The sequence below is a fragment of the Gopherus evgoodei genome, chromosome 18 (assembly GCF_007399415.2).
Source record: "Gopherus evgoodei ecotype Sinaloan lineage chromosome 18, rGopEvg1_v1.p, whole genome shotgun sequence".
Lineage (NCBI taxonomy): Eukaryota > Metazoa > Chordata > Testudines > Testudinidae > Gopherus > Gopherus evgoodei.
Window position 1 is genome coordinate 7710534 of NC_044339.1, and position 27255 is coordinate 7737788.

General features: G+C 39.9%; 1 protein-coding gene across 1 annotated transcript in view; it reads right to left on the reverse strand.

The window, feature by feature from the left end:
• Nucleotides 1–27255, reverse strand: part of IFFO2 (intermediate filament family orphan 2) — a 52786-nt gene that overhangs the window by 6964 nt on the left and 18567 nt on the right. The window contains exons 2-6 of the mRNA XM_030537692.1: nt 12154–12214; nt 11227–11322; nt 8609–8749; nt 6547–6689; nt 2778–2898 (exon numbers count right to left, since the gene is read on the reverse strand). Of these exons, the coding sequence (XP_030393552.1) occupies nt 2778–2898; nt 6547–6689; nt 8609–8749; nt 11227–11322; nt 12154–12214 (562 nt within the window). The remainder of the gene's footprint in view (nt 1–2777; nt 2899–6546; nt 6690–8608; nt 8750–11226; nt 11323–12153; nt 12215–27255) is intronic.

Consider the following 27255-nt stretch of genomic DNA (forward strand, 5'->3'; position numbering starts at 1 on the left):
GTAGCCAGTGCCAGACCAGCCAACCATGATATACTGGAGATATTCTGGTAGATTACTGGAAGGTTTCATGGAAGCCACATGGGCTTTTTTTTTTTTTTTTTAAAGTTTGAGTGAACAGGAAGTAGTCTGATTCATGAACTGAGGAAAGCTCCACAAATGAAGGGATTATCACAAAAAGATGAAAGATTATTATGCAGTATTGTATTTCCATAGCATCTGTGAGCCGCAGTCCCGGGCCAGGACCCCACTGTGCTAGGTGTTGTACAAAGCAGAAGTAACAGATTTTAAAACCAAAAAAGAGACAATTTTGATCATCTCATTTGATGACCTGCATAACACAGGCCAGAGAATCTCTGCCAGCAAATTTCTGTAACAAGCCCACAACTTCTGCTTGAGCTAGGTTTGTTTTTTTAAGAAAACATCTAGCCTTTAAACGAACACTTTAAATGACTGAGTATATCACATCTCCAGGTAAATTGTGCCAATGGTTAGTTGCCCTCAGACTTAATTTGTGTAGTTTTAGCTTCCAAGCATTTAATTCCATTATACTGTTTCTGCTACATCAGAGTCATCTACCATCAAAAATCTCTTCCTCATATAGGAAGACCATTATCAAGTTACCTCTTAATCTTCTTTTGGATAAACAAACTAAATGGAGCTTCATAAGTTTCCCACAAAATGGCATATTTTTCAGACCTTGAATCATTCTTTTAGCTCTTTAATAACCCTTCCCAGTTTCTCTACATTCTTTTTGAAGTGTTGACACCAGAAACGGACACAGCAGAGTCCAGTAATGGTCTATTAACACATTGTTCAAAGGAGCCCACCTCATCAAGCAGTTCAAATCAGTCTGTACAACTGACCTGTTCTCATCATTATTTACCACTCCAATCTGTGTATTATCTGCAATTTTCTTCCAGAACATTGATAAAGATATAAAACATTGTGCAATGAACAGATTGCTATAGGACACTCCAGAAACAACCCTACTCAATAACACTTACCCATTTATAATTACTTTGAGACCTATCAGTTAACCAGTTTTTAATCCATTTAATATGAACATTTTTTTTAAGAAAAGGGCATTATACTGAAATCAAAGTCAAAAGAGACTAAATCAAATGCCCTACAGAAGGCTAAGTAAACCATCACAGTTAAATTTTGTTTGACAAAACCTATTTTCCATAAACTATGATGATTGGCATTAATTATACTATCATCCCTTAATTCTTTAACTATTGCATCCATATCAGCCTTTCCATGAGTTTGCCTGGGATTGATGTCAGGCTAGTGGGCCTATGATTTACCAGAGTTATCCTATTTTCTATTTTTTCCCCATGCAAAAGGGTTTCAAGGAAGGCAGCCACAAATGAAGGTGGCTGGGGTATGGAATAAGAACTCTACTGGTAGAGACTCAGGCATGTAAACCACTATGATGCTAAAGCCCAGGCACATACTCAAACAGTCCGTCTTAATTCAGAATCTCCACCTACAAGGCAAATCTAACCTTTCCTTGCGTAATATTCATTCAGAAGGATTTAAGCCTCTTAAAACCTTTAGAGTTACACCACAGAAGGTCTGAGTTCTGTAATATGCCACTGATAACTGAGCTTATACATGCACACATGGCTATATGCAAATAATCTGTCACTAATTCCAGCACACAGCTACATTACTTTATCATTCTGGCACTCTCCCGGCTCACCAGAAGACATATAGCTAAATATGCAGTATTCTGCAGTCTTAGCTCTTTTAAGTAATCTCTGCAATTTCAGCATGTGCCATATGATACACAAATGGAAAGATGTAAATTAACACACTTCTGGCAGTGAACACAAGACAATATTCAGGAGACAGCTGCCTCAGCAGCTTTATATTCTAGTGGTGACGGGGTGGGGGAAGGCAGAATTCCTGCTCACCCAGAGCTGTCATGCTATTCAGTAATGGAGTAAGTGTATACACCTCCAGGATCCCCCTGTTTAAATCTTCTCTCAAAGCCTGTCTTAAACACCCAAAATTTTCTAGAAGAGGAAGCTTGTAGCAATCAGATTTATTTCAAACAGACTAAGACTTTGAAAGCAGCTGTGTATTAACAGCAAACTCCATGAGATTCTTGCCAGGTGCCCTTATCAAAAGGGGAGACAAACACAGAGTCCATTGTTTCAGAAGCTCCCTGAGACCTTATCCAGCCCAGTAATTCAAGTCTTTTGGCTTTCTATGGACTAAATATAACAGACATTTTATAAAAATACCTGGATGGCCAAGGTCCTCAAGCTCATCACATCTGTGGCCATGTGGATACTATTTTATACAGATTATCTAAATAGCTATTTCCACAGAGCCACAGATGTACATAGCACTTTACACAAAAAGTGAGATAACAGCCCCTAAGTGGAGGCGCTTACAGCCAAAGGTACTTAAACGACTTCAAGGGATGACGAGCAAGTGAGAGTATGGGAAGGATAAGATTTAAAGCGATAGATCATGAGATGCATTAGTTTTAAAATATCTTTTTAGTTCCTTTTGCCCTGTATTTTATTTTTAATGTTATATTTAAGTTTTGAGGGAGCAAACAGACAAGATTGATGGAGGGTAGATCAGTATTAGAAAGCAAGCCAAAACTGTTAGAGGATCTGAAAAAGCAAGTTTTCATGGCAAACTGGATCACTAGCCAAAGATCCAAAGGCTGAGAGTGGCTATACATGATAAGCTGCAGTATGCCATCCCCTGAAGGAAAGAAATGGGAAACAAGTGAAAAACAGAACAACTCAGCTCACTTCTCCTTGCAGGTCAATTGAAGGATTGCAGTTTGTGAAGTCTTCCCAGAGAAGCAGGGTGTCTTCATTCTCCTCCCATGTTAAACTGTCACAGTCATCATCAAAATCAAATGTCTCACGCCTGTGAAAAGAGCAGTAAAAAGAAAAAAAATGGGTAGAAATTATTTCAAACCATGGGGGGAGGGATAGCTCAGTGGTTTGAGCATTGGCCTGCTAAACCCAGGGTTCTGAGTTCAGTCCTTGAGGGGGCCACTTGGGGATCTGGGGCAAAAATTGGTCCTGCTAGTGAAGGCAGGGGGTTGGACTCGATGACCTTTGAAGGTCCCTTCCAGTTCTAGGAGATAAACCTATCTCCAATTATTATTATTATTTCCACAGTCTTGGAAATACCTCCAAAAGAACAGGCTTAAAACACTACATTAAAACTATAGGAGGAAAGGAAGAGAAACAGCAATGCAACAGCTGAAAAATCTAAAGGCTATTAAAAACAGGCTTGCTGCTCTGTCTGCAAGGTTCTGATACCTGGGCTTCTCCCCACCTGCAACAGAGTACTGGAATCTTGTCAACATTCATTCTACTTTAAACAGACAATTTCAGTTTTGGCCTCTAGATGGTGCTTTAAGTTTGCTATTTCAGCACTGAACAGCTGCTAAACCACAAGAATGCTGTAAACTATTCTGTTACATAGGAGTAAATCAAGTTTTACTGAAAATGTAGTTCTAAATGTTCCCAAAAGCAAAGGCCAACAGAATGGTTCCCATGGATTTTTTTTTAAAAGTGTCAACTGGAAAGTTTTTACACAAACATTCCGCCTGCAGCACTTGCAAACCAAATGTTGCAGTTCCAAGAAAGAGACCAATTGTGAACAACTTAAATAGACTCCACTGATTTTCATTCGCCAAACAGTGGCACAAAAGTGCATGAGTAAAAAAATCCTGTTTATTTTCTCATTTAAATTCCATTTTGAGTAATAGTTTCATTAACGTAGGTTAAAAATAGCCTGCAATCATTTTTAATTTGACAGAGTCCCTTTAATTTGGGCAGTTACTAAGTAAATTAAAGTTACAAGAAGAGACTTGACACTTGAACAGCAGCAGAATGGAGATTCTACTCTAGCTACTTTGTTTCTTTTCCTTGTTAAAGCAGAGCCTGAAAAAAGGGCTTCTTGTTTCATAGTCGCTCTCGTTTCAGGCTTAGACATACTTTTGTTTCCTGAGTTCATTTCCTTTTAAGATGATCACATCAAGCCGGAAGTTGAGCCCAACTCCGTATCTTATGAAAAAGTTAAAAAACTTGGCAAGAGGACAGGCAGGGAATGTTCTCTACTGATGACCAGCCTTGCTTATTTTTAAAACTTCCAGTTTAATGCACTCGCCCTTCACAGTCTGTTCAATCATAGTTCTTTTCACTCTAAGAGCTCACTGTTTGAAAAGACAAAAACCAGCCAGTTTAAAACTGCTGCCTGTTTTAGCTGTATTCATTGTTCAAAGATGGTTATTAGTTTTATTTGAATACTCAGGACCTTTCACTAACAGTGCTCTAATGATCCGCCTCATTAATTACAGCTCAAAAAACAAATGATTTTCATCTCTGGTGTTGGTATGAGTCAGATTTGGTGGTGTATATCCCCCGCACCTCCCACCCACAAATCCATTATCACAAAACTCAAGGGGATGCAAGTCTGAAATAGCTTTGTTTTTCACAGGTCACTTAGATGAACCTATGACCAGTGTTATTTAGATCAACAACATCTGAAGTTAATGACAGGATTTCTAGGTGCTGCTGCTGATACAAGAGTTTTTTCTTATTAAATCACGTTTATAAAAACAACCATTGTAGAAGCCTGTTGTATTTTAATAATTAAGCCAAAAATTACTGCAAAGCTTGTGTCAGTAATTCATTGAAAGGAAAAAGGAAAGCAAAAACACACACCAGCAGCATGACTGGCTGCGTGGGAAGAGATAAGAAAGACACAATGAAGAGGGGTTAGGGTCATGCCCAAGGATCCTCAGAATGATGTCACAAATGAGTCCACTCCAACAGAAAGTTGTGTAAAGTGTGTGTGTTGTGGACTTGGAAGATTTATTTGCTAATTAGGAGAGTATTAGAGAGACCGTATTAAGAGGACTTCACCATACAAATCAAATCTTAAGTTCCTAGTTTTTTAAACTAGTGTTGGAATTACTGTTTGTATCATGTTTTCAGTATAATACTGTAAATGCTAAACACTAAAAAACTCCACAAAAATAATCTGTTTGCAGTTAAGTACACTGAAATTTTAGCAATGAAAGTAGTAAAGAAACCTAAAATGCATTTCTATTACACTATGAAAGAACTGCAGTTGGCTGAACGTTGACAAGGAGAAGAGGGCCAGAGGGAAGTGATAGTGAGCACTTAAGGTCCATGTTTGGAGTGGCATTAATAAGGGAGCCACCAACAGCTCTCCAGCTCAGGGAGTTCCCATTATGTAAGACTTGAAAAGCCTGATAGTGACTATTTTGGTAGCACTCAACCAGGGCAGAAAGCAACAAGCCTGAACTCTAAAGATTATGAAATTTACTATCTAGTACAGGGGTGGCCAACCTGTGGCTCCGGAGCCACATGCGGCTCTTCAGAAGTTAATACGTGGCTCCTTGTCCAGGCACCAACTTTCCAACGTGCCGGGGAGTGCTCATTGCTCAACCCCTGGTTCTACCACAGGCCCTGCCCCCACTCCACCCCTTCCCACCCCCTCCCTTCAGCCTGTAGTGCCCTCACTCCTCCCACCCTCTCCCAGAACCTCCTGCACACCATGAAACAGCTGATCGGGAGGTGCAGGGAGCACATGACAAAGCCCCCAGAGCATGCTTGCCACAGTTGGCGGCAGATGCTAGAGAAGCATATGCCAATCCTCTCTGGAGAGGCAGTAAGGAACACTGCAGAGCTCATAGCCCCAGACTTCCTGAACTACCTTGTCCTGCACCAGCAAGATGGTTCTGGAGTTTGATAGCAGAGCTCTCTGCTACCACCACTCCAACTTTTTTGTTTGTTTGTTTTGTCAGGGGGGGTGGGGAGGTGTTTAAAGCAGTAATTTGCCCTGCTAATTCTAATCCACAAGAACACACCAGTCATGAGCAAAATTGTTCCAGCATTAGTGTCCTTAACATCCATAACAAGGTATTCTGGTGTTGGAGTTCCTGGACAGGATCACTATGACTGTTGGCTAAAGTTAATTCCAAACCTTCCTGCAGAAATTCTGTATTCATAGCATGAACTGTGCATTTAGCAAACAAGTTATGGAAAAACAATTACATCTATTCAAATCTCACACTCCACTCAGACAAAGAGGCAGATGCAGGAAAAAAATCTCAACTCTGGAAATCCTTAACATTTATGCCAGACCATATAAATAAGGGCAGAGTTTCATTCTTAAGAATGCTACCCATTAGCTACAAGCAGGGTGATTATTAAATAAAAGTTTAGAAGTCTAATTTCACCATTGATTGCTACTTGCTTTCTGCATTCTACTCGGTGAGGATAGTGAAAATAAACTGTTCAGTTACACTTTTGTTTATATCTAAACTTCACTGAGTCTTATGCACTACCAAAATTCTGCAGTCTGAGTTCAACTAATGCTGAATATTTGGTGAAAAACTATTTCTACTGGAGATTTAGAACGTTTGTGGAAACACACTGGGGTCTTGGATTGCAACAACAAAAATCTGAATTTGGCATCTCAGTTGACCTGAAAGTCCCACAATAAAGACATCATACTCTACAGAATACTCACAGCTGATTAAACATTCGCTTCATTTCATCTGTAATGTTCAGAGAACAGCTGACTTCGTCATCTGATAATCTGCCGTTGTCTCCATCCTGCTCAGAGAGGTCTTCGTCAGATGTTAGCTTGCGTTCTTTCTTTTTGGAAGCCACCTTAATTGGAGAGAAGGGCAGTGACTGGAAGGTTCAACTGAGGTGCTGCACCGAAGGGTGCAGAGATAAGAAAGGAGAGGTGTTAGGTTGGCTGGAAGATAATGGTTCATCGGTACGCAGTGATTCAGGTGCATGAGTGACTGAATGCATTAAGGACAGGAATCGCATCTGTTAAGTGATGAATGTAGAGCAAAAGGAAGCAGTTCAAAATGGCACAGAGCAAAGCAAGCTGCAGACTGCCAGAGCTCTACGTACAGGATGTACTCGCTGGCAACTTTATATGGGCTACAGAAGAGCATGCGAAGGCTAGAACGATACAGGGACCAAGCATAAGCTGGCAAGAATGCCCGGGCAGCAGGCTTGAGAGCAATGACAGTCTCTCCCTTTCTTGCCACTACCATCAGAAGCCTGGTGTTTTCAGAGCTGAATACTCACAGAAAGTACACAACACTCAAAGGCAATCTTGATTCCTTTGCTATTCCCACCCCACTATCACAAGCACAGATTGCTAGTCATCACTTTGACAGTACAAGAGATATGTGGGAACTGAACTGTGAAAATATTTGAACAAACCCAAATAAATGCAGTTGATAGATGTGCAAAGAGACCCAAAAGCTAACCCTGCAAAGTGAAGGATCATTCTTTTGGCCCATGGGACTTCAGCACAAATATTCATGAGTATTTACAGATGGTGTGATATAGTCTAACACATTTAAAGCACAAAAATGCCAAATCTCCTCTTTAATTTTCACTAATTTGTCGGTGTTGCTCTTTGTGCTGATGATTTTAACCACTGCATATTTGATCAAAACTGTGTACTCAATTTAGAGCAGTGGCACAGTTTTACCACTTATCAAACTTAAAAGACAAGATTTCTTTAGAAAAATGGAATAGTGATGAACACAGGGGAGCTGCAATTCTCTCCCCCATCTAGGAGGAAATTTGAATCAATTTCTGTCCAGATTACCCCCTGCCCAAAAAAAAAAGCTAATGAAGACTCACATTTACCTTAGCATTTTATAAGACATATTAAAAAGTTGATTTGGACTAGAGGAGAGTTTACTGTTTGTCACATTTAAGACACATCCACGTGAAAGGCTCAAGAGAAGGGCAAGGACTTTTTTTTTAAAAAGTGTTTGTACAGTGCAGCCCTAAGTAGCTACTGTACTAGAAAGATTTAAAAAAAGTCAGATCTATTTATTCAAAGATGGAAAGGGAAGTTGAGGTAAGTTGGAAGGGCCAGTGACCAATTTAAAATGCAGTTATGATAAAAAAGAGAGACTGTGCTAAAGGCACTCGATCACTCAGTAGCTCTGGTTTTTGAGCAATAACTGCCTACTTTTGGATCAAAATAAGTTACACTTTTTCCACTGTTAGTATTACACAGCCAATATAGCTATGGGCAAGTAAACTGTATTCTATTTACCCTCACATATCAGAGTAATTGTAGTTAACTAACCATCAGTCACAGAGTTTATTTATTTCTCATCATGTCATATGAGCCAAAAATAACGGCTCAGCTTGGAGATCACAGGATGCAAGTATACTGCATGAAGTTAAAATCCTCTTACTTGGAGAGCAAATCTGATGGAACCATTTAGACGAACATGGAATCCCAGGAGGCTTTTTTGTACAGTTACTTGTAAACTACCACCAAACTTTAAGAGTATTTTTCAGAGGACATTCTGAGCTCTCTTTGGAAGGTTTTCTATAAACTCTCAAGTCTTAATATGTGGATCATTGCTACAACTGGAGATAGATTCAGGAAGAAAAGAAGTCTACTGGGGAGAAATTTCAAAAGAAGTTGAGAATGTTAGATGAAGTTTGAGCCTGAACTAAACTCCCCAATATTCCCTCGCTTTCCCCTCCCTCATATTGCCATCTTGTCCTGCCCTACAAAAAATTCAGGGCCTAATCACCTGGAATATCTTGGAAACATCTTCAGAGTTGCGCTGCTGTGCTACATCGCACAGCTTAGCTGTAATATCGATTCGACGGCAGATGTCCATGTCCACCTTCATGGCCTTTTCTTGGATCTTTGTGTCCAGGTCTGTCATGGGCTGCAGGAAGGACAGTAGTGGATTATCTTCTATTGTTACAGTTCAAGAGAGAAAAGAGATACCCACTGTATCTCTATAAAGCCAGAGCATACCATTCTTACATCACATGGAGCCTGTTCTCCAGGGAAAGCCAGCACAAGGATAGTCTAGATTAGACAGCTACCGGAACTAACACTTTCAAATCTGATTCCAATACAAACAAGTGTTTGAGAATGAACACTAGCTACTGAGATTCTCTGCTGTGGGAATGAGTGACTCCTAGAGCCAGCAAAAGTCAACCCTTATGGACTCAGTGAAGCTATGAAACGGAGGGAAAAAGACAAACCTGTTAAGAAAGCAAAGAACAAGATGGGTGATTTGATGATACTTCATCATTTTTGCCCACTTCAGATAGGAAGTTAGCACTTCATTGTAAAGAAAAGTTAGTCAGATTCTGCTCTGAAAAAATTGTGCACCAATTTCACATATAACAAAAAAAGTTAAAACAGGGCTAGGTCTATAGAAGTTCATGTGAGTGTGGTACAGAGCAAGAGTAATACCCACATTAATCTGTCTTCTGTCCCAGCAGAGAACTGTATGCCACTGCACCATATTGTGCTGCACATTAGACAGAAGTTACATATATTATTTTTAAGTAGCTACTCCTCCTTCCCCATTGGCAATGTTGCTGCATGACTGAGGAGATTTTCTCCATTTACAACTGTAGAGTTTCTGTGCTAGAAAAAAACTATGCTGTGTTGGGAAGGACTGGCCTGAATGCAAGTGATACTATGTGAAAGCAGGCTATTTGGGAAAACACCAGTCAGAGACATGTATTACTCTGTAAGCACCATTTTCACTAACTAAATCAGAAAGGTTTGTTTTGTTTTTAATTTCCTCTATCCAGGGTAATCTTTTTCCACATGAAAAGTAAGTAGACTAGAAAAGATTGTTTTTAATCAAAGTGTTTGTGTTCAGAAAAAAATTTACACAAACATGAAAACATTTGACAAAAGTTTTGATAAAGAGTATTTGTATTTGTGCAGTTTGTCAACAGGACAAAACTTAACCTGCAAGTCATTTAGTTAGGCTGTTTTTCCTGAATATCATTGGGTAACTATGCAAAAACAGTTACGGCTTTCCACACAGCTTTGTGGCATTCTCTACCACTCTGTTCAGCTCCATTTTGCAGAGTTCAGAAAGCGTGGAGGAAGCACTTGTACTTCAAATACGACAGGATGTTGTATTCACTACCTCCCTCAGTATGCACAGTAGAAAATTACAGTGGAAGGATGCAGCTGTAACAAATAGCTCACATTCCAAGTAACTTTCCCAGACATGAAGAGCTCTGGCGTAAGCTTGTCTTTCACCAACAGATGTTGGGCCAATAAAATATATTACCTCACCTACCTTGTCTCTCTAAATTGCTCTCCTTCAGACTGTATTTAACCCAGCAACTATTTCTATTTTTGATAAACCACCCAAAGAGGGGGCCAGTGAATGGCTGCATTTTTTTTTTTTTTTTTTAGGAGGAGTAGGCCTAACAGCCCTCAGAGAATGGATGCAACATCAGGGAGCAGGTTCTGCAAGCTTGCATCAGACTGGGGGGGTGCGGGGAGGGATATAAAATTCTTATAAAATGACAGACTAGATATGCATCATGAATGATTTTAGCTACACTGCTGGCATCAGCAACTCTTCAGTAAAAGAGAAGCCAGGTGAACCTTAAAATCCTACTCTTTCATCTTACTTACGCATTTTCCTCGCACCTATATTTCCACACTAGCCCTACACACCCTACACATTGACAGTCAGACAATATGCTACGACTACAGCCAGACTGTAAGACAAAGTTCTCAAAACTGCCAGTCATGACAATACCAGATCCCACAGCTTTGGGGGAAATTGTAGACTCAAAGAGGACAATGGTAGAACTCCACAGATATACACATTTTATAAGTTTTCTAAAAGGAGACAGCAGCACTGCAGACAAAGCCATATCCTGGAACCAATGACACAGGAATTAGGATAGTCTCGATTAAGAGCCTTTCACAAAGGTAGAATTGGGACTGCCGTTTTAGATTTCCTTTCTGACAATAACTGTTTGTAGGACTCAAAACAAAATCACCCTGTATTAGAAGAGTACCAATGGCTGCATAATGGTTGAACTTTTACCCTAATAGCATGTGGATTCTCCAATGCATTATTTCAAAGGCTGCAAATAAGAATGAGTTCGTTGCTAGCTGGTGAGAAGAAATGGGAAGTCAGGGTTACGGGCTAAGCAGCAAGTTTAATGCATCTCTACACAGACCAGACAGGAAGCGGGGGGAGGTGGGGTGATCTGTCTGATGCATTAGATCATAAAGGCAGCCATAATACTAACTACAAAGCAGCACTCATTAAAACCATAACCTTTTTATGAATGAGGCCATTTGCATGACAGATAGATTTCATAAAAGCAGGTGGAGATGGGCCACTCTACTTCCCAGGGTACTTACATCACTCATCAGACCCTTAAAGACAACAAGCTCTGCTTTCAGCCGCTCAATCTTATCATTTAACTCTTCCTGGACAGCTTCAGCTTCTTGAGCCTCCTATGAGACAGAAAATAAGGAAAGAGCTAAATATCTGGAAGCATTTACTTAACTGCTAAGTTTCACAAAGGTGGAAAATAGCTGGTAGCCTTGAAAGCCTGCCTGTACCACCTGCACCAACCTCAATAGCCCCACTGCTACTCTGCTACAAACGCAAGTGGTGGAGGGAGCATGGGTGAGTTTCAGGACTGGCCTATCTTGCTGCTCAACCAAGAGAATAGTGGGAGTGAAGGAGAGGAGAATATTTAGATGGAGTGTGGTCCAGGGGTTGCATCGTATCAGCATATTTTCCCCTACTTCAGTCTGAACACTAAGAACTTCCCATGTTAAGAGAACTCCAATTCAGGGATTGGTTTTGTTCTATTAAGAAGGGTTCTCATGATGATGAGAGGCTAACGACTTGGACTACTGTAGCTGAACACTCCAAAGAAGCAACCCCTTTACCTTCATTAAGTTAAGAGATTGCCTTCTGCAAAAGAACTGATACAGGATTAACATCCCGTTCATTGCATATACTGAAGAATAAAGATGCATTGCTTGAAGACTGAACTAGGTGAATCAAGGCACTCCTCCTGCTTCGGTCATAAAATTCAACATCAAGCAGCCTAAGGTTTCAAATATTTAACAGCTCTATCCAGCAGGAGGTAATTCAGCTGCCATAACTACAAGGACTCAAGACTCTTAGGATCAAAGAGTAATTAATCCAAACAAAATATTAATTTTAAATTACCAGATTAAAGGGGAAAAACCTATACTATTAAGTATTCTAGCTCAAGAGTTGGACGAATGGTGGTCAGTACTAAGGAAGTCCAGATCCCACTCAAAACCCACCTCTTGCAGGGTTTCCACCATAGACTCCAGACTCATTCGCTTTGCCAGTTCCTCCTCCCATCTGAAAGAAGAAAAGATTTGCAGACAGAGATTAGATCAACATTTCTGATTCAGTTTATTCCAGCCACAAAGATCTTACCTTACTATTTGTAATAAAAAGCTTAGTTATTGTAGATGTCGAGTGGAAAGTTTCCTTTAGTCTCAGCCACATGTGCGCACACATACTCAAACTGCCAATTTTCAAAGTAGCAATTAGAGTTTAAATTAGTTTACCTGCTAACACTATTTTCATTCTTTGACTGTAGCATGTCAACACATATAAAAATGAGAAATTTCCACTGAAGCAGCAATAGGCTGAAAATCTAGACAAGTTAGCCAATTTGCTACTTCTGGTATTTAGCCCTATAAACTCCAGGGACTAGTTATAAGCCTTCTTCACGACAATATCTTCAAATGCCTATATTTATTCCAGTTGTATCATAGAAGTACAGTTCCAAGCAGAGTATCTATCCTGCACGAGTGTCCTTGAATGCTCTAAGAATACATGACACGTATGCCTTGTTACTGGCACATGCAAGAGGCACAATCATAGTAGGAACCAGGATGGCATTAAGGGAGGGCAAAACTTTCCCTCAGTCTCAGACTGCAGGGCACACACTATTTCTAAAAACACTATCTTAAGGAGGGACAGTCCTGAATGATTTTTTACACATTCTATCTCATCAGCGCACCTCATGCTTATGACTCAAAACTCTAGTCCCCAAGCATAAGAAATGGGGAGCTGGTAAGCGACAACAGGGCATTTGGTCCACCAGGAGAGATGAAGATTGTTTAACAACATTACCACATGTGGAAAATGCTAAAAATCATGGACCAGCTTAGGCAAAAATAGACTAAGCTGCTTACGCTACCTCTTACCAGCTAATATTTTAAATAGGCATTAATGCCAGTGAATAGGACCAATTTAGGATAAGCAACATTGAGCGTAAATATACACAAAATGAATACTTCTTCATGTGCATTTATAGATCTGATCTGTCAAACTTTGGGCCTGTTCAATAAAAGCAGCAGTTCATAAGTCTGAAAATGCTACTATTTGCCGACATGTCTGACAAAAATAATTGAACATGAAACACAAGGGAGGTCAGCAAGAAAAAATAGAGCAGAACCACTGAAATAGAAGAAAGGAAAGATGCCAAGAAGTCTGTCATCAGGCCCAGATCCAACCCTTTCCATTAGCAGATTTTTGAAGAAAATCTTGGGGGGGTTCATTTCTTTTTAAAAGGTTTATTGGTGCTAGCTTAATATTCACTGTCCTTTGAGCTGATGTCCACCATAAACCAAAGGAGGTATGAATGGAGTTAGATAGCTTTTTAGCACCTGTCTCCCGTTTGAGTGTTCTGGATTTCAATTATCAGAGGGGTAGCTGTGTTAGTCTGGATCTGTAAAAGCAGCAAAGAATCCTGTGGCACCTTATAGACTAACAGACGTTTTGGAGCATAAGCTTTCGTGGGTGAATACCCACTTCGTCAGATGCATGCAGTGGAAATTTCCAGGGGACTTCAATGTTCCCCTCATTTCTTTTCCAAGATTTCCTCTCATCTTCCATCTCTTTTTATTAAGATTATTCTCCTTTAAGCCCCTGTATCATTCTTGATGGCCACCGATAGTTTTCCCATATTTATCACTAGCAGAAGTATGGTATTGGTAGTAAGTACTCCACCAACAGGCTTACCATCAGAATTTCCAGGTTTTCTCATTTATCCTTGCCACTCATCTACATTGTGTTCCTATTTTATTCAAATCACTCTGAATTATCCTCCTCAATTTTCTTAAGTCTTAAGGTTCATGACTTAACTGCATGGTTTTATGTTCTTTCTTCCAGGTTGCCAGCAAACAAGTCTGGTCTAATACTGATAGGAACACAGGCCAGGAGAAACAGTTGCTCCATTAGTGACCAATACCCATCAGTCCAGAAATAGAATCCCATCTTCTCCAAAAAAAACAAAAAAACCCATAATGCATATCTGCAGAATTACATGATTTGCTATACCTTCCTTGCAATATATGCAACCCTTACTCTAACACTGGACTAACTAGAAGAACCAGGAATTGAAATCAACTAAACACTGATTATATTTCCACCAATCAATGAGAGTAAAAAAAAATTTTGTAATCCGTTTTATTAAACGTTATTACGTTATGCTCTTTGAACAATCTTTTTAAATTAAGAATTTATTTTTAAACAGAGTACCAACTAAATTTTCAAACGCTCTATAATACATCCTATTTTGATGTGCTATTTAAAAACATTAAGGCATTTAAAAAAATTATTAAAGACCGTGCCCCTTTAAGAATATATGCCAAAGTATGGTAATAGATTTAATCCTGCAATTTATAATTGACACTTTAGTTTAACATGGTTGAATTATGAATCCATCATTGGATTAGTGTGAAAATATCTGGCAATCATCTTCCCTTCACACATGGAAAGCTACATGTGGTGAACAAAGTACTGTAGAATTATGCAAGGTAAGTTCTAAAGAGGATGGCAACAAGGTTTCTTCAGTGGATTTTAACATGTCCAAGATTGTTGTTCATCACCTTGCTTAGGCCAAGCTTGTGCAACTATTCTTGAAGAGAAACATTCCTACAGACACTCATTCACTCAAGTTTAGTAAAAGCCAAAGCTTTATCTCTGGAAAAAAACGGATGCATTACCAGCTCACTAAAGCCAATTGAACCCCAAGAAACAGTAGCTTCATCAGGCAACAAGGGATTCTCCCATTTAGAATAAAGCTTCTTTTTATAGTTTAACAGAAGCTTGGCTTCTGGCACCAGCAGTTAAAAGGAACCAGGGTCCACTGACTCAGTCAGCTAAACAGCCAACAGAAAGTTTCCGTTATGTAAACCTTTGGAATGCAGCAGGTCACAAAATCTGTGCAGACCTTTCACTCAACAACCCCCCTGACAGAGCCTGGGAATTTGAAAGGCAAGTTACAGAGTAAGACTGATCACTGCCATTAAGAAATTTGCCTGCACTAATCCAGTAAATACAGTCTACCAAATGACAATTAAAAGCATTCCTATAATCTCTACTTATAGCAAGGTATGTTATTTTTGTTCACACTCAGACAAATAGTTTTACAGCTAAAATTAGAAGATGCAAGTCACGAATATGGAGGTCTACCCCAAAAAATATTTATTTATTTTAATCCAAATATGATAGGATTAAGAACATTGAAAGGAGAGGAAAGAGTGCATTTTCTGGGTCAATTTCATAATCTTGCCAGCACAGTGTTAAATCTTCCAACAGGAATAATTTCACCATATTTTCAAGTTTATAAAAAAAACCTAGTATACTGACTGGATTTTATGGGACGATTGTGACACATTAAACAATTCTAAATTCACAGAGTGTATCATAAGCCCCAACATCCCCCCACCCCCCACAGACTGCAATAGGCTTGCATTTCAAATGCAGTTGAATGCCAAAGGACCATTTCAGCAGGGAAGAACAAAGGCAGCTGTGGGTGTGCTGCAATTCTCGGTCTTAATCCATGACCAGTGGCACCTGAATTTATCATATCCTAATACAGTAGCAGCAGCATTGACTAGGCCCTGCACTAGTGCATTACAATATGACAGGCTGAGCGCATTTACTCTTCCCCTACCACTGCAGGGCAGAGATACTTGGCATGGTAGCATTACATTAACTCTCCAATATGTAACTGAATGCTAAAGTGGTACAGAAAGATATTACCAGTGTCTTTTCTCTGCCAATTATTTACTGCCAAACAATCTAAAATATTTAGGCTGAAATTTGTATTTGCCACAAATATTTTAGCTTTCATTTCCAATGTCCTATCTGCATTTAGGCTGCTAGTCACATGTACAAGTAGCATCCTTATTTTTCAAACCTCATTTGGCCATCTCACCTTCTGGACTGACTGACTGCTTAATATTAAATTCACTACATGCAATATGGTCCCCTTCTGCTACATTGAGGATGTATCATATGGTTTTAGTCATTCATACTGCATTGCTGCCAGCACGCTGTCAGTTGTGAATGCAAGATAGCGTAACTAGATATTAGGAAAACTGCAGTGCGCTGTCTCAAGAGAGCTCTGAAATGTATTACTTAAAAGCTGAAATGCTGAATACTAATTCTATTTAGGTGAAGAGATTTAACCCATTATTTGCATCCATGCCCAAACACACAACACAGCTCTGTGGGAAAATTTTTAGTAAATATTACATCCATATATTTTTAACTAGTTGTAAATCAAAAGCAAGCAAAACGCTTCAGCTTCCATCCCAAACACTTCAGTCACTCTGGAAAACTGTCAAAATTATCATTCAGAATCTATGCACAGCCTATGCAGTAACAGCATTAACTTCCATCATTCCACTGGTTTAGTTTTTCCATCCTTATACCATAATTTAACTGCATTTCATAGAAAAGAAGCATAAAGCCCCGGTTCCTTTAAGTACAACGCAAAGATAATTTTTGTGGAGAGTGGAAGAAGGGTGCCATCTTTTAAATAATAGATTAAAATTACGTTCTCAGCATATATTTCTTCATTTCTCCAGTGGAAAAAGAAACCTGGGCCTTTTAAATATGGTGGTAATTTTAATCTAAAATTAAGTTTTCTTCTGAACGTAAGCCAGGAATTACATTAGACTGATGATAAATCAGGGTTCCCATCATAAATCACTGATCAATAAAGTCAACTTGTTCTCAGTTTTAGAATGCATTCCCTACTGCCAGGCTGACTTGTCTCATGTAACACCTGGAAAAATGAAGTCACCAAGTTGACATCTGGGGAAAAAACAAAACCAAAATCAGTCTTCATTTTCCCCACCACTCTTAACACAAACCTCTGGAGACTTGTTTTTTGGGAGAAGAGGGAGAAAAATGGGAGGAGTGGGAAGAGAAGAATGAGGATTGAATTGAAGAGTGAAGATTCAGTCTTCGAAGCAAATTAGATAATAGATTGGTTTTTGACACTATCGTCCTGTATTCACAGTAACACAAGTATTTTGAAGGCAATTGCTGCTACTGTACCTTCGAGTATTGCAATAAGCAAAGAAAAAAGACAGCATACCCTTGGGAAGGTGCTAACTACTGTGCACTGGCACAGACATATGAAACATGTACTAAGCAAGACTACAGAATTTTAGGCTAGCCAATTTCTGCCCACTCAATTTTTCTTCAAGAGCTGACCTGCAAGTCAACCACAGCACGTTTCAGATGCCCTTAAAAATCCTCTGCTTCTAAGCAACCCGATACACTCTGCATGTTAGGATACATCTACACTACGGGATTATTCCAATTTTACATAAACGGATTTTGTAAAACATTGTATAAAGTCAAGCGTATGTGGCCACACTAAGCACATTAATTCAGCGGTGTGCATCCATGGTCCGAGGGTAGCGTTGATTTCTGGAGTGTTGCACTGTGGGTAGCTATTCCGTAGCTATCCCATGGTTCCCGCAGTCTCCCCTGCCCCTTGGAATTCTGGGTTGAGATCCAAGTGCCTGATGGGGCAACAATGATTGTCGTGGGTGTTTCTGGGTAAATGTCAAATCATTCCTTCCTCCGGGAAAGCAACGGCAGACAATCATTTCACGCCCTTTTTCCCTGGATTGCCCTGGCAGACGCCATGGCATGGCAAACATGGAGCCCATTCAGCGTTTGTTTTTGTTTTTTTACTGTCACCGTATGTGTACTGGATGCCACTGACAGAGGCGATACTGCAGCGCTACACAGCAGCATTCATTTGCCTTTGCATGACAGCAGACATGGTTATCAGTCGTTCTGTACCGTCTGCTGCTGTCATGGGTGTCCCTGGCTGAGGTCGGCCGGGGGTGCAAAGACAAAAATGGGAATGACTCCCCGAGTTAATCCCTCCTTTATGGTATCTAAAAATAGAGTCAGTCCAGCCCAGAATATGGGGCAAGTGTACTAGAGAACCGGAGAGCACAACCGCTCCATGTCAGATCCCGCAGAAATGATGAGCTGCATGCCATTCTAGGGGGTATCCCTGCAACAACCCCACCCGTTGCTTCCGTCCTCCCCAAACCTTCCTGGGCTACTGTGGCAGTGTCCCCCCCATTTATGTGATGAAGTAATAAAGAATGCAGGAATAAAACACTGACTTGTTACTGAGATAAAATGAGGGGAAGGAAGCCTCCAGCTGCTATGATAGTCCAGGCAGGACATTAAGTGATGTGGGGGAGAGGAGCCCAGCATTCCACTGCTATGATAGTCCAGGCAGTACAGAATCTTTTCTTTACACATGAAAGGGAGGGGGCTGGTGGAGCTCAGCCTCCAGTTGCTATGAGGAGGACGGTTACCAGCCGTTCTGTACCATCTACTGGGAATGACTGGGAATCATTCCTATTTTTACCCAGGCCAGCCAGAAGCACTCATGGGCTCACGACAAGGATGGCTATCAGTCCTTCTGCACTGTACCGTCGGCCACCAGGGAAGGGTGGAGAGAGGATTCTACTGTTTACTGGTGCAGCACCGTGTCTACCCCGGACAATGTGTTTGACCCTACAGGCATTGGGAGCTCAGCCAAGAATGCAAAATGATTTTCGGAGACTGCGGAGACTGTGAAATAGCTGGAGTCCTCGGTACCCCCTCCCTCTCTCCATGAGCATCCATTTGATTCTTTGGCTTTCTGTTACGCTTGTCACGCAGCACTGTGCTGTGGACTCTATCATAGCCTGGAGTTTTTTTTCAAATGCTTTGGCATTTTGTCTTCTGTAACGGAGCTCTGATAGAACAGATTTGTCTCCCCATACAGCGATTAGATCCAGTATCTTCTGTACGGTCCATGCTGGAGCTCTTTTTGGATTTGGGACTACATCGCCACCCATGCTGATCAGAGCTCCACGCTGCGCAAAAAGGAAATGAAATTCCAAAGTTCGCGAGGCTTTTCCTGTCTACCTGGCCACTGCATCTGAGTTCAGATTGCTGTCCAGAGCGGTCACACTGGAGCACTGTGGGATACCTCCCAGAGGCCAATACCGTCGATTTGCGGCCACACTAACCCTAAGCTGATATGGTAATACTGATTTTAGCACTTCTCCTCTCATTGGGAAGGAGTACAGAAACCGATTTAAAGAGCTTTATATCGATATAAAGGGCCTCATTGTGTGGACGGGTACAGCGTTAAATCGGTTTAACGCTGCTAAAATCAGTTTAAACGCGTAGTGTAGACCAGGCCTAAGTGGTGCTGCTGCTAGAGACCTATGAAGATGCTTCTGTAGCACTTCAACACATACATTGCTTCCTTCCCTCTCCTCCAAGGAAAGAGAAAGCCAGCCTGCTTAATCAGCATCACCCCTGCAGCATAAATCAAGGCCTGTAGTTTCCTGGCAGGATTATAATGGGAAACCAGATCAGCTCTTCCCATTGGAGCAGTGATGTTTGCTGCTCTGAAGAAATAGAGGTGACAGGAATTACCAGAACAATAATGCACAGAAGGAAAGTGAATGTACAGGCTACCAGGCTGAAAACAGCCATCCTCATATTTGTGCTGCAGGATATTAACTAGACAGCTGCTTCTACTAGTCTCAGATATAGCTATTTCTGGGCTCAAACATCAATTCCTACAATTTCCAGGTGCAGCCAAAGTAGCTTTCAGAGCTGGAGAGGCAGATATTGCCAGCCTGAATGCACAGACTGAGAAAAGCCTATTGCTAGCCTACACCAAGGTTACTAGGATTGTTTTTAAAAATAAGATTCAGAAAGGGCAATTTCAGCACTGACTATTTAAATGTTATGACTACCTTCTAGATTCATGTTCTAATAACTATAATATAAGCCTGTAAATCTGTGAAAGGCTAGTCAAGATAAAACTCAGGATACATTTCCATTTTTCCAGATGCAACATTACATTCCAACTGTATTCAATCACTGCAGTTTCAGGCCTCAAACTGCCTCTGCAATCATGTGATTAAGTATTAAACATAGCTTGGCGTAAAGGGAAGAACAGTGTACCTTTTAAAGAGAGAAAGTAGCTAGCATATGAGACATTGCACTAACAAGATAGAAGGATGCTGAGTATCCTTGCAAGGACTAACACTGCTTTTATAGTACAGCTGAATCACATTTCAAACTCCCATGTTTCCTTAGGAAATGGAACAGTACACAAGAGATCATCAACACTTAGATGAGTTGCTATTCAAAAGAAAATGGGTGGAGATTACAAGGAAATTTGATAGTACCCAGGTGTAAATTTCTTTAAGTTTCCACTACTCATAACATTCAATGGAACTCAACTGAGACATCTATACTGAATTCTTATCGACAGATAATTCACAACTAAACCAGCTTCCCGCTCCATGGATCACCAAGGCTAAGCCACATGATCTTGCACCATCTCTTTACCAGTGTGAGCATTTAAAGTTTAGGTACGATTCTGAGTTGGGGGGGAATTGCCATTTAGAGCCAGACTGTCAAAAGAGCTCAGCATGGTTGATAAGCCAAAAGTTGTGTCTGAACCACATTATCAACTCCTTAACTGCCAAAAAAGATAACGAAGTACTCTTCATACACCATTAAATGAGGATTCCTATTTTGTCAAAATAATTTCAAAGAAAAAATATTTCTTAGATATGAAAAAATGTAGCAAAGAAACACTGCTGTAGATGTCGTGAAGACAAAAGAAACTCTTCCTATGGTACTGCTGAGGTTTTCCCTCTGTCTTTCCATCTCTATGGGGTACCACACGGGAGGCTTACTTAAGCATAGCAATAATCAAGCTTTCTTGTTGTCATTGTACATGGGAACACACAAAAGAACATCTTTGAAGCACGAGAGTTCACCTGAACACTATCAATATGCTACCAGTGGAAATACTGGCTGCAAAAAGACAAAAAAACAAACTCAAAGACGTCAATATTTCATTTGGGTATGTGAGACACACCTAGTACTGCTTATCCTTTGTATATGAAGCATCTAAGATGCATTCTCTGTGAGGTGCCCTACCTGTAAGGACAAAGATGGGAAAATATGTGCATTCTATGCCAGGCTCAGTTAATTATACCTTAGATGTTCTGCAATCACGGGTTAGAGACACGTTTTTTTGCTCTCTTGTGGCAACATCACTTGTTCTTTTGTGGTTTGACGCCTTTTGACGCCCATATTTTGTTTAGGCGTATTCTGATGGGCAGGGCGTGCCCCATCATTCACTAACGTTGGCATGAGATTTGATGTTTTGCATGTTCAAGCCCAACCAATTTAATGGTTTGAGATTACTCATAGTAATCTCATGTTTGGGTCTGTAGTAACATGCCCATTAATCTAGTCTCCCCACATCTATCCAGTGATATCTAGATATCGTCATCATGGTTTATAATTGTGGTTATGATGCACTGATTTCATTCTAATTGGCATATTGCCCCAGGAGTAGCATCCATGCTGCCATACAAAGAATCCAGTTTCAAATCTCATGTTTGGTCAGAGAAAGACCATTGATGATACTACTTCTGATAGAGGATGCCCCTGCTTATGAGGAGAATGTACTTCAGCAAGTGGAAAGATCAAAATCTCTTGGTCAAATTTTCTAATGTGGAAGTGTATAAATTCTTCCTCAAGCCCCTTTAAGAGTTTGCAGCATCCTAGTTTCCTTGTAACACAAACCCTGCCCCATACTGAACCCCATAATTGTAGGCAAGTCAGGGGAAGAACCTGTGTATAAGATGAACACCAGAATCCCACCAATTCATTGCGGTGACTAAGGACATACATTGCAGGTAAGTCTGCATTAGCAATTGGCAAACAATATGGAGGACTCAAGGATGTTGCAACAAAAGATGCATTTTGTCAAAACACCACAAGTATTTGTTGTTTACAAAGCCACACTAAGTCTTTTATGTATTTTGTTAAAATAAGATTGAGGTGTGATATTACACCTCAGAGTGCTGTCTCTGTTATTAAACCCCTACTTATATTGCAAGATCCTCAGGATAGGAAACTGACCCATTCCATGGTCTGCACAGCACTGAGCACATAGTACTCCGATTATGTTGGGATGTGGGACAAGAACTGGGATTTGTGAAAAAACTAGATGAGCATTAATGAGGTTCTGCTCTACTGTATAGGGATTCTTCAGATTTCTCTCAGAGACCAACCAATTTCAGGCCCAAGAGCCCTGGTTTCTTATTGAAATACAAAATAAATGCTATCTAATGAATACATTTTACATTGAGCCAATTTTATCTGAATGTCTGATTCCATGAAGCCTGGCTCTAACATAATTTCATTCAAGAATGCTGAGCTGTTATCTGTGGCTTACTACTTCTCAATTTCATCTTTCCCACCCAAACAACAAACCTGTTAGCCAAGGAATTGGTCATCTCAACAACATATTCCCAGAACAGACTATTGTGGCCAGCATTCATGTGTAATTGGTTTCTGTGTTGGAAAGAGACAGATTAATTTATATCCTCAGAGCTAAAACCCAGTAAATGTGTTTTGGTACAAATGCAGATACACCTTTTCTAAATGGGAAGCCATCATTAAGAGATTCCTTTGCTCATTCAGGACCCATTTCCCTTTGCCCAGATTCACCAGTATCTGTTGATACTTCTTTAGTTTAAGTCAATTTTACTAGTCCATATTCAGTTTGGACATGCAGCACTAAACGCATATTGCTGCTCTCCACTGAAAGACTGTACAGGAGGTTGTAGCAAATCAGAGCAACTCAGAACAGAGCAGAACCCTCTGTATTTTGTTCCCATGTGAGCTAAGAAAGGAAATCCTATTTTTGGTGGAAATGTTAACAAGTACTGGCAATAAGGGCTCTCTCCATACTTAAACCATGCAATTTCTCAGTCTATCAGGTTTTAGAAATCATCTGGCTTTGTTTTAACACATAATGAGTCCAGAGAGCAGTTGTGGAGTAAGCTCAGTAGATAAGACACAGGATGCTGTGTGATAAGATTTCACTGTGGCGTACAAACACACACACACACACACACACACACACACACACACACACACACCACCTACTAAAGACCAATATAAAAGCATGATTGAGACATGTGCTCTGTTTATACTAGAACGCAGACCTTTGAACACCAGGAATTCCTTGGGCATAAGCTGTTAAATATAAACTTACCACTTTGTAAAACATTGTGCAAATATGTATTGTGATTAAATTTACGTGGAAAAATGCTTCCAGACCTTGTCACTGGAATAAAAATCTCTTCTAGTGAAGCTGTCAGGTTTTGCTTCTGCCAACAGCTTGTTTCTGAGAAGAACCCTAGCATAAGGTTGAGACGAGTTCAGTCACCCTTGGAACTGTCACCTGATATGCTGAAATTACCTTGGAGCCGTTTTCCCTGCCAGCTTGGGACTCTAGAACCCTCCCTTGTTCAGCTAGGCACATTAGCCTGCTGTAACACAGACCCAGGGTCTGGTCCATGCTCCCAAAGCTGCAGACTTAACAGGTAACCTGCTGAGCTGTTTTCAATCTTCAGCATCCAGACACCCAGTTCCCAATGGGTTCCAAACACCAAAACAAAACAGTTTTACTCTGTATAAAGCTTATACAGGGCAAATTCGTAAATTGTCCACCCTCTATAACACAGAGAGAGAGGAGAGAGAGAGAGATGCACAGCTGTTTGCTCTCCCAGGTATTAATCCCTTACTCTGGGTTTATCAGTAAACAAAAGTGATTTTATTAAGTATAAAAAGTAGGATTTAAGTTGTTTCAAGTAATAACAGACAGAACAAAGTCACCAAGCAAAATAAAGCAAAATATGCAAGTCTAAGCCTAATACATTAGGAAACTGATTACAGATAATCTCACCCTCAGATGTTTCAATAAGTTTCTTTCACAGACTAGACTCCTTCTTAGTCTGGGCCCAATCCTCTACCAGGTACAGTCTTTGTTAATTCTAGTAGACATCTCAGGTGGTAAGCAGGGGGTTGCTTATGACTGGCAGCCCCCTTTGTCCTGCTCCACCCCCTTTTATAGCTTTGGCACAAGGTGGGAATCTTTTGTCTCTCTGAGTCCCCACCCCTCCTTCTGAATGGAAAAGTACCAGATTTAAGAGAGATTCCAGTATCATGTGACATGGTCACGTCAATGTAAGAACCCCTAAACTCTGTTCTTCCTGGGTTGGCCCACACATACACAGGAAGGCTTGCAGGTAAATAAACCATTTACAACCACATTGTCCTAGTCAATGGGAGCCATCAAGATTCTAAACCACCATTAATGGCCCACTTTTTCCATCATTACAGTAGGACCTCACAGTTATACTTCATACTTCTAGCTTCAGATACAAGAATGATACATGCATACAAATAAGAGGAACATATTCAGTAGTTTATAACCTTTGTTATACTACTCTACAAGAGATCTTTTGCGTAAAGCATATTCCAGTTATATCATATTCATAAGCATACTTCCATAAAGCATATGAGAGCAATGTCACAAAGGTTATCAGAGCTTTAATGTCACATAGAAGCAAAAGTCTTGGGTGCATTCTTAAAAATAAAATATTGATGCTTTTAACAAGCAAAAAACACCCATCAATGGGTAAGGTTCATAACTAATTAAATTATTTCAAGCTATTTTAAACTACGTGAATGTTTCATGCATGATATGCTCTTTCCAATAGCTTTAATAGGTGTAACAGACATTCAGGTATGAAAACAAAGGACCTTTATGGTAATTCAATGAAGTAACATGAGGGATGATGTCCCTTTCCATACAGAAAGGAACCTGGATTCTTCCAACACAAGAAGGAAGTGAATCCAGTCATTTAAGATGTAACTGCTTACTCAAGGCGGCTTTTTGGTACAACGTAGGACAGTCGGTTTGTTGTATGTGCTACAGGGTCTCAGCAATATTTTTGACAATTTTCTAAAGAAAAAAGTGGAGAGACAACTTGCTGAAAAGGAGTTTGCACTGTTCAAGTTTAAGACTGGTATCTGAAATAAGGCAAGTTATATTCAGCTTTGTGACAGTCAGCTGAGAAAACTGGAAAAAGTCTTAATTTACCAACAAGTTCATGATTGTTATCATCTATGGTAGATTCTCACAGCAGGAGACAAAAGTAATAGCAATTTAATTTGAAACAATAGCGTTGTCTAGAATGAAGGTCATGAAATCAATCCCTTATGTTGGCTCAGGACCATACTGTAATAATGGGTAACTTATGAAGCCGTCAAGCAGTCTATATTGCTGGCCTCTAGTTTCAGCAAGGGACCATCCTCACAGATCCTAGTCTCCTTCATTTTCCAACAACCAGTTAGTTCAGGGATTCTATATCAACTTGCATTCAGATCATGACTGTAAATGCCTCAACTACCAACTGATTTAAAGCAAACTCTTCTTCTCAGGGAAAGCTTTTATTTTCTCAAAATTGTATAACTTATGTATTGGGAATAATTGTTCTTAATGATTATATAAGAATGAGCACAGAACCTCTGCAAACAGATTTTACTAGACTCATTTACTGGTGTATTAGAGAAAGAAGGTATGTGAAGTATTGTCTTTTATTGAATCAACTTCTGTTGGTAAAACAGACAAGCTTTCAAGCTTACACAGAGTTCTTCAGGTCTGGGAAAGCTACTCAGAATGTATTGAATTTCTTTCCTTTCCCCCTCTTCCTACCATTTCACAGGATTCTCTGTTGCAAAATTTAGACAAAGCTAGGTGAGTTCCTTAGCAAGTAAGTATGCTATCAGAAGAAGTGAGCTGTAGCCCACGAAAGCTTATGCTGAAATAAATTGGTTAGTCTCTAAGGTGCCACAAGTACGCCTGTTCTTTCTACATAAAACCATTACCATTAAGCCTTTATCATATATCTGGGGCAAAAATACATGCTACATTGTTCCTATAGCATTGTAACGGTCATAACTGGACATTAAAATGAGCCAAAATAATTCTGTTTGTAATTCGTAATCTATCTGAAAAGCAGAAGATTAAGTTACTGTAAACATCCAGGATGCACGTTAAATATTTATAGAGCGCTTTCTTGCATAAGCAACACTAAGATAAATTTTGCCTGCTAACCCAGCTGCTTTTAATATATGTATCAAAATACATTTTCCTACTTGTCCATCAGCTGACTATTTTAGAAATATTTCAGTATGTCAGTAGAGTGGTGTTCTTGAGACAGTTTCTAATAATTTGGCCTTGGAGCGGTAGTATAAGATCACATAGATGCAGGACTGCTGTTTATTAAATGGACTGGCTTGGCCATTATTTCAAAGGGGAAAGTCTCAGAAGTAACAACAGGTGCTATACAACCTTAATGAGAGGTTAAGTAAACAGAAAATAGACATTAAAGACCCCAAAGAAATGCATTTCTATGTTTATTTGTAAAATTACATCACCTGCAAAGAAGGGGGTGGGGGGAAGGTGAAGTGTCATCTGCACTCAAATCTTTCTTTCTGAGCAGAATGGTGATGCCACCCCAGATGTTTATCTAGATAAGGACTGCAAGGTCTCTGGGGACAAACATACCTCTGAATAATATAATTAAGTATCTTTATACTAAACTGGTTCAGCTTCATTTTCTGGGAAGGAAAAGAAGGAAGTTAAATCTGAGTGATCGAGACAAATTATCAATACAATCCTATTGTAATAAATAGAATTAATATCAAATTTAAATATTTTGATAGATACACTGTTCATGTACAAACATTATGTATTTGGAGAAACTGAGGAGCACAAGTGAAGTGTTTTGGAACACATGCATGTTGCTCAGTCAATTTCCAGGCCTCTAATATTATTCAAAGATGAGAAACTTAGCCCAGTGTTTCTAAACCTATTTTGCAGTTAGCATTCGTGCAGATCAACACCCAACATCTGAAATCCCTTGGAACATCCAACATATGGAAATGATCTGCCTGCAAGTGTTAATTCAGAAATTCTCATACATTAAGACCTCCTAAACTGAAAATGTCACTTGAAACAAGCTTTTAGAGGCCCAGCATAGGCAGAAAGGAAGTTGCTACTGTATTTTCCACTCAATGCATCTGATGAAGTGGGTTTTAACCCATAGAAGCTTATGCCCAAATAAATTTGTTAGTCTCTAAGGTGCCACAAGGACTCCTCGTTGTTT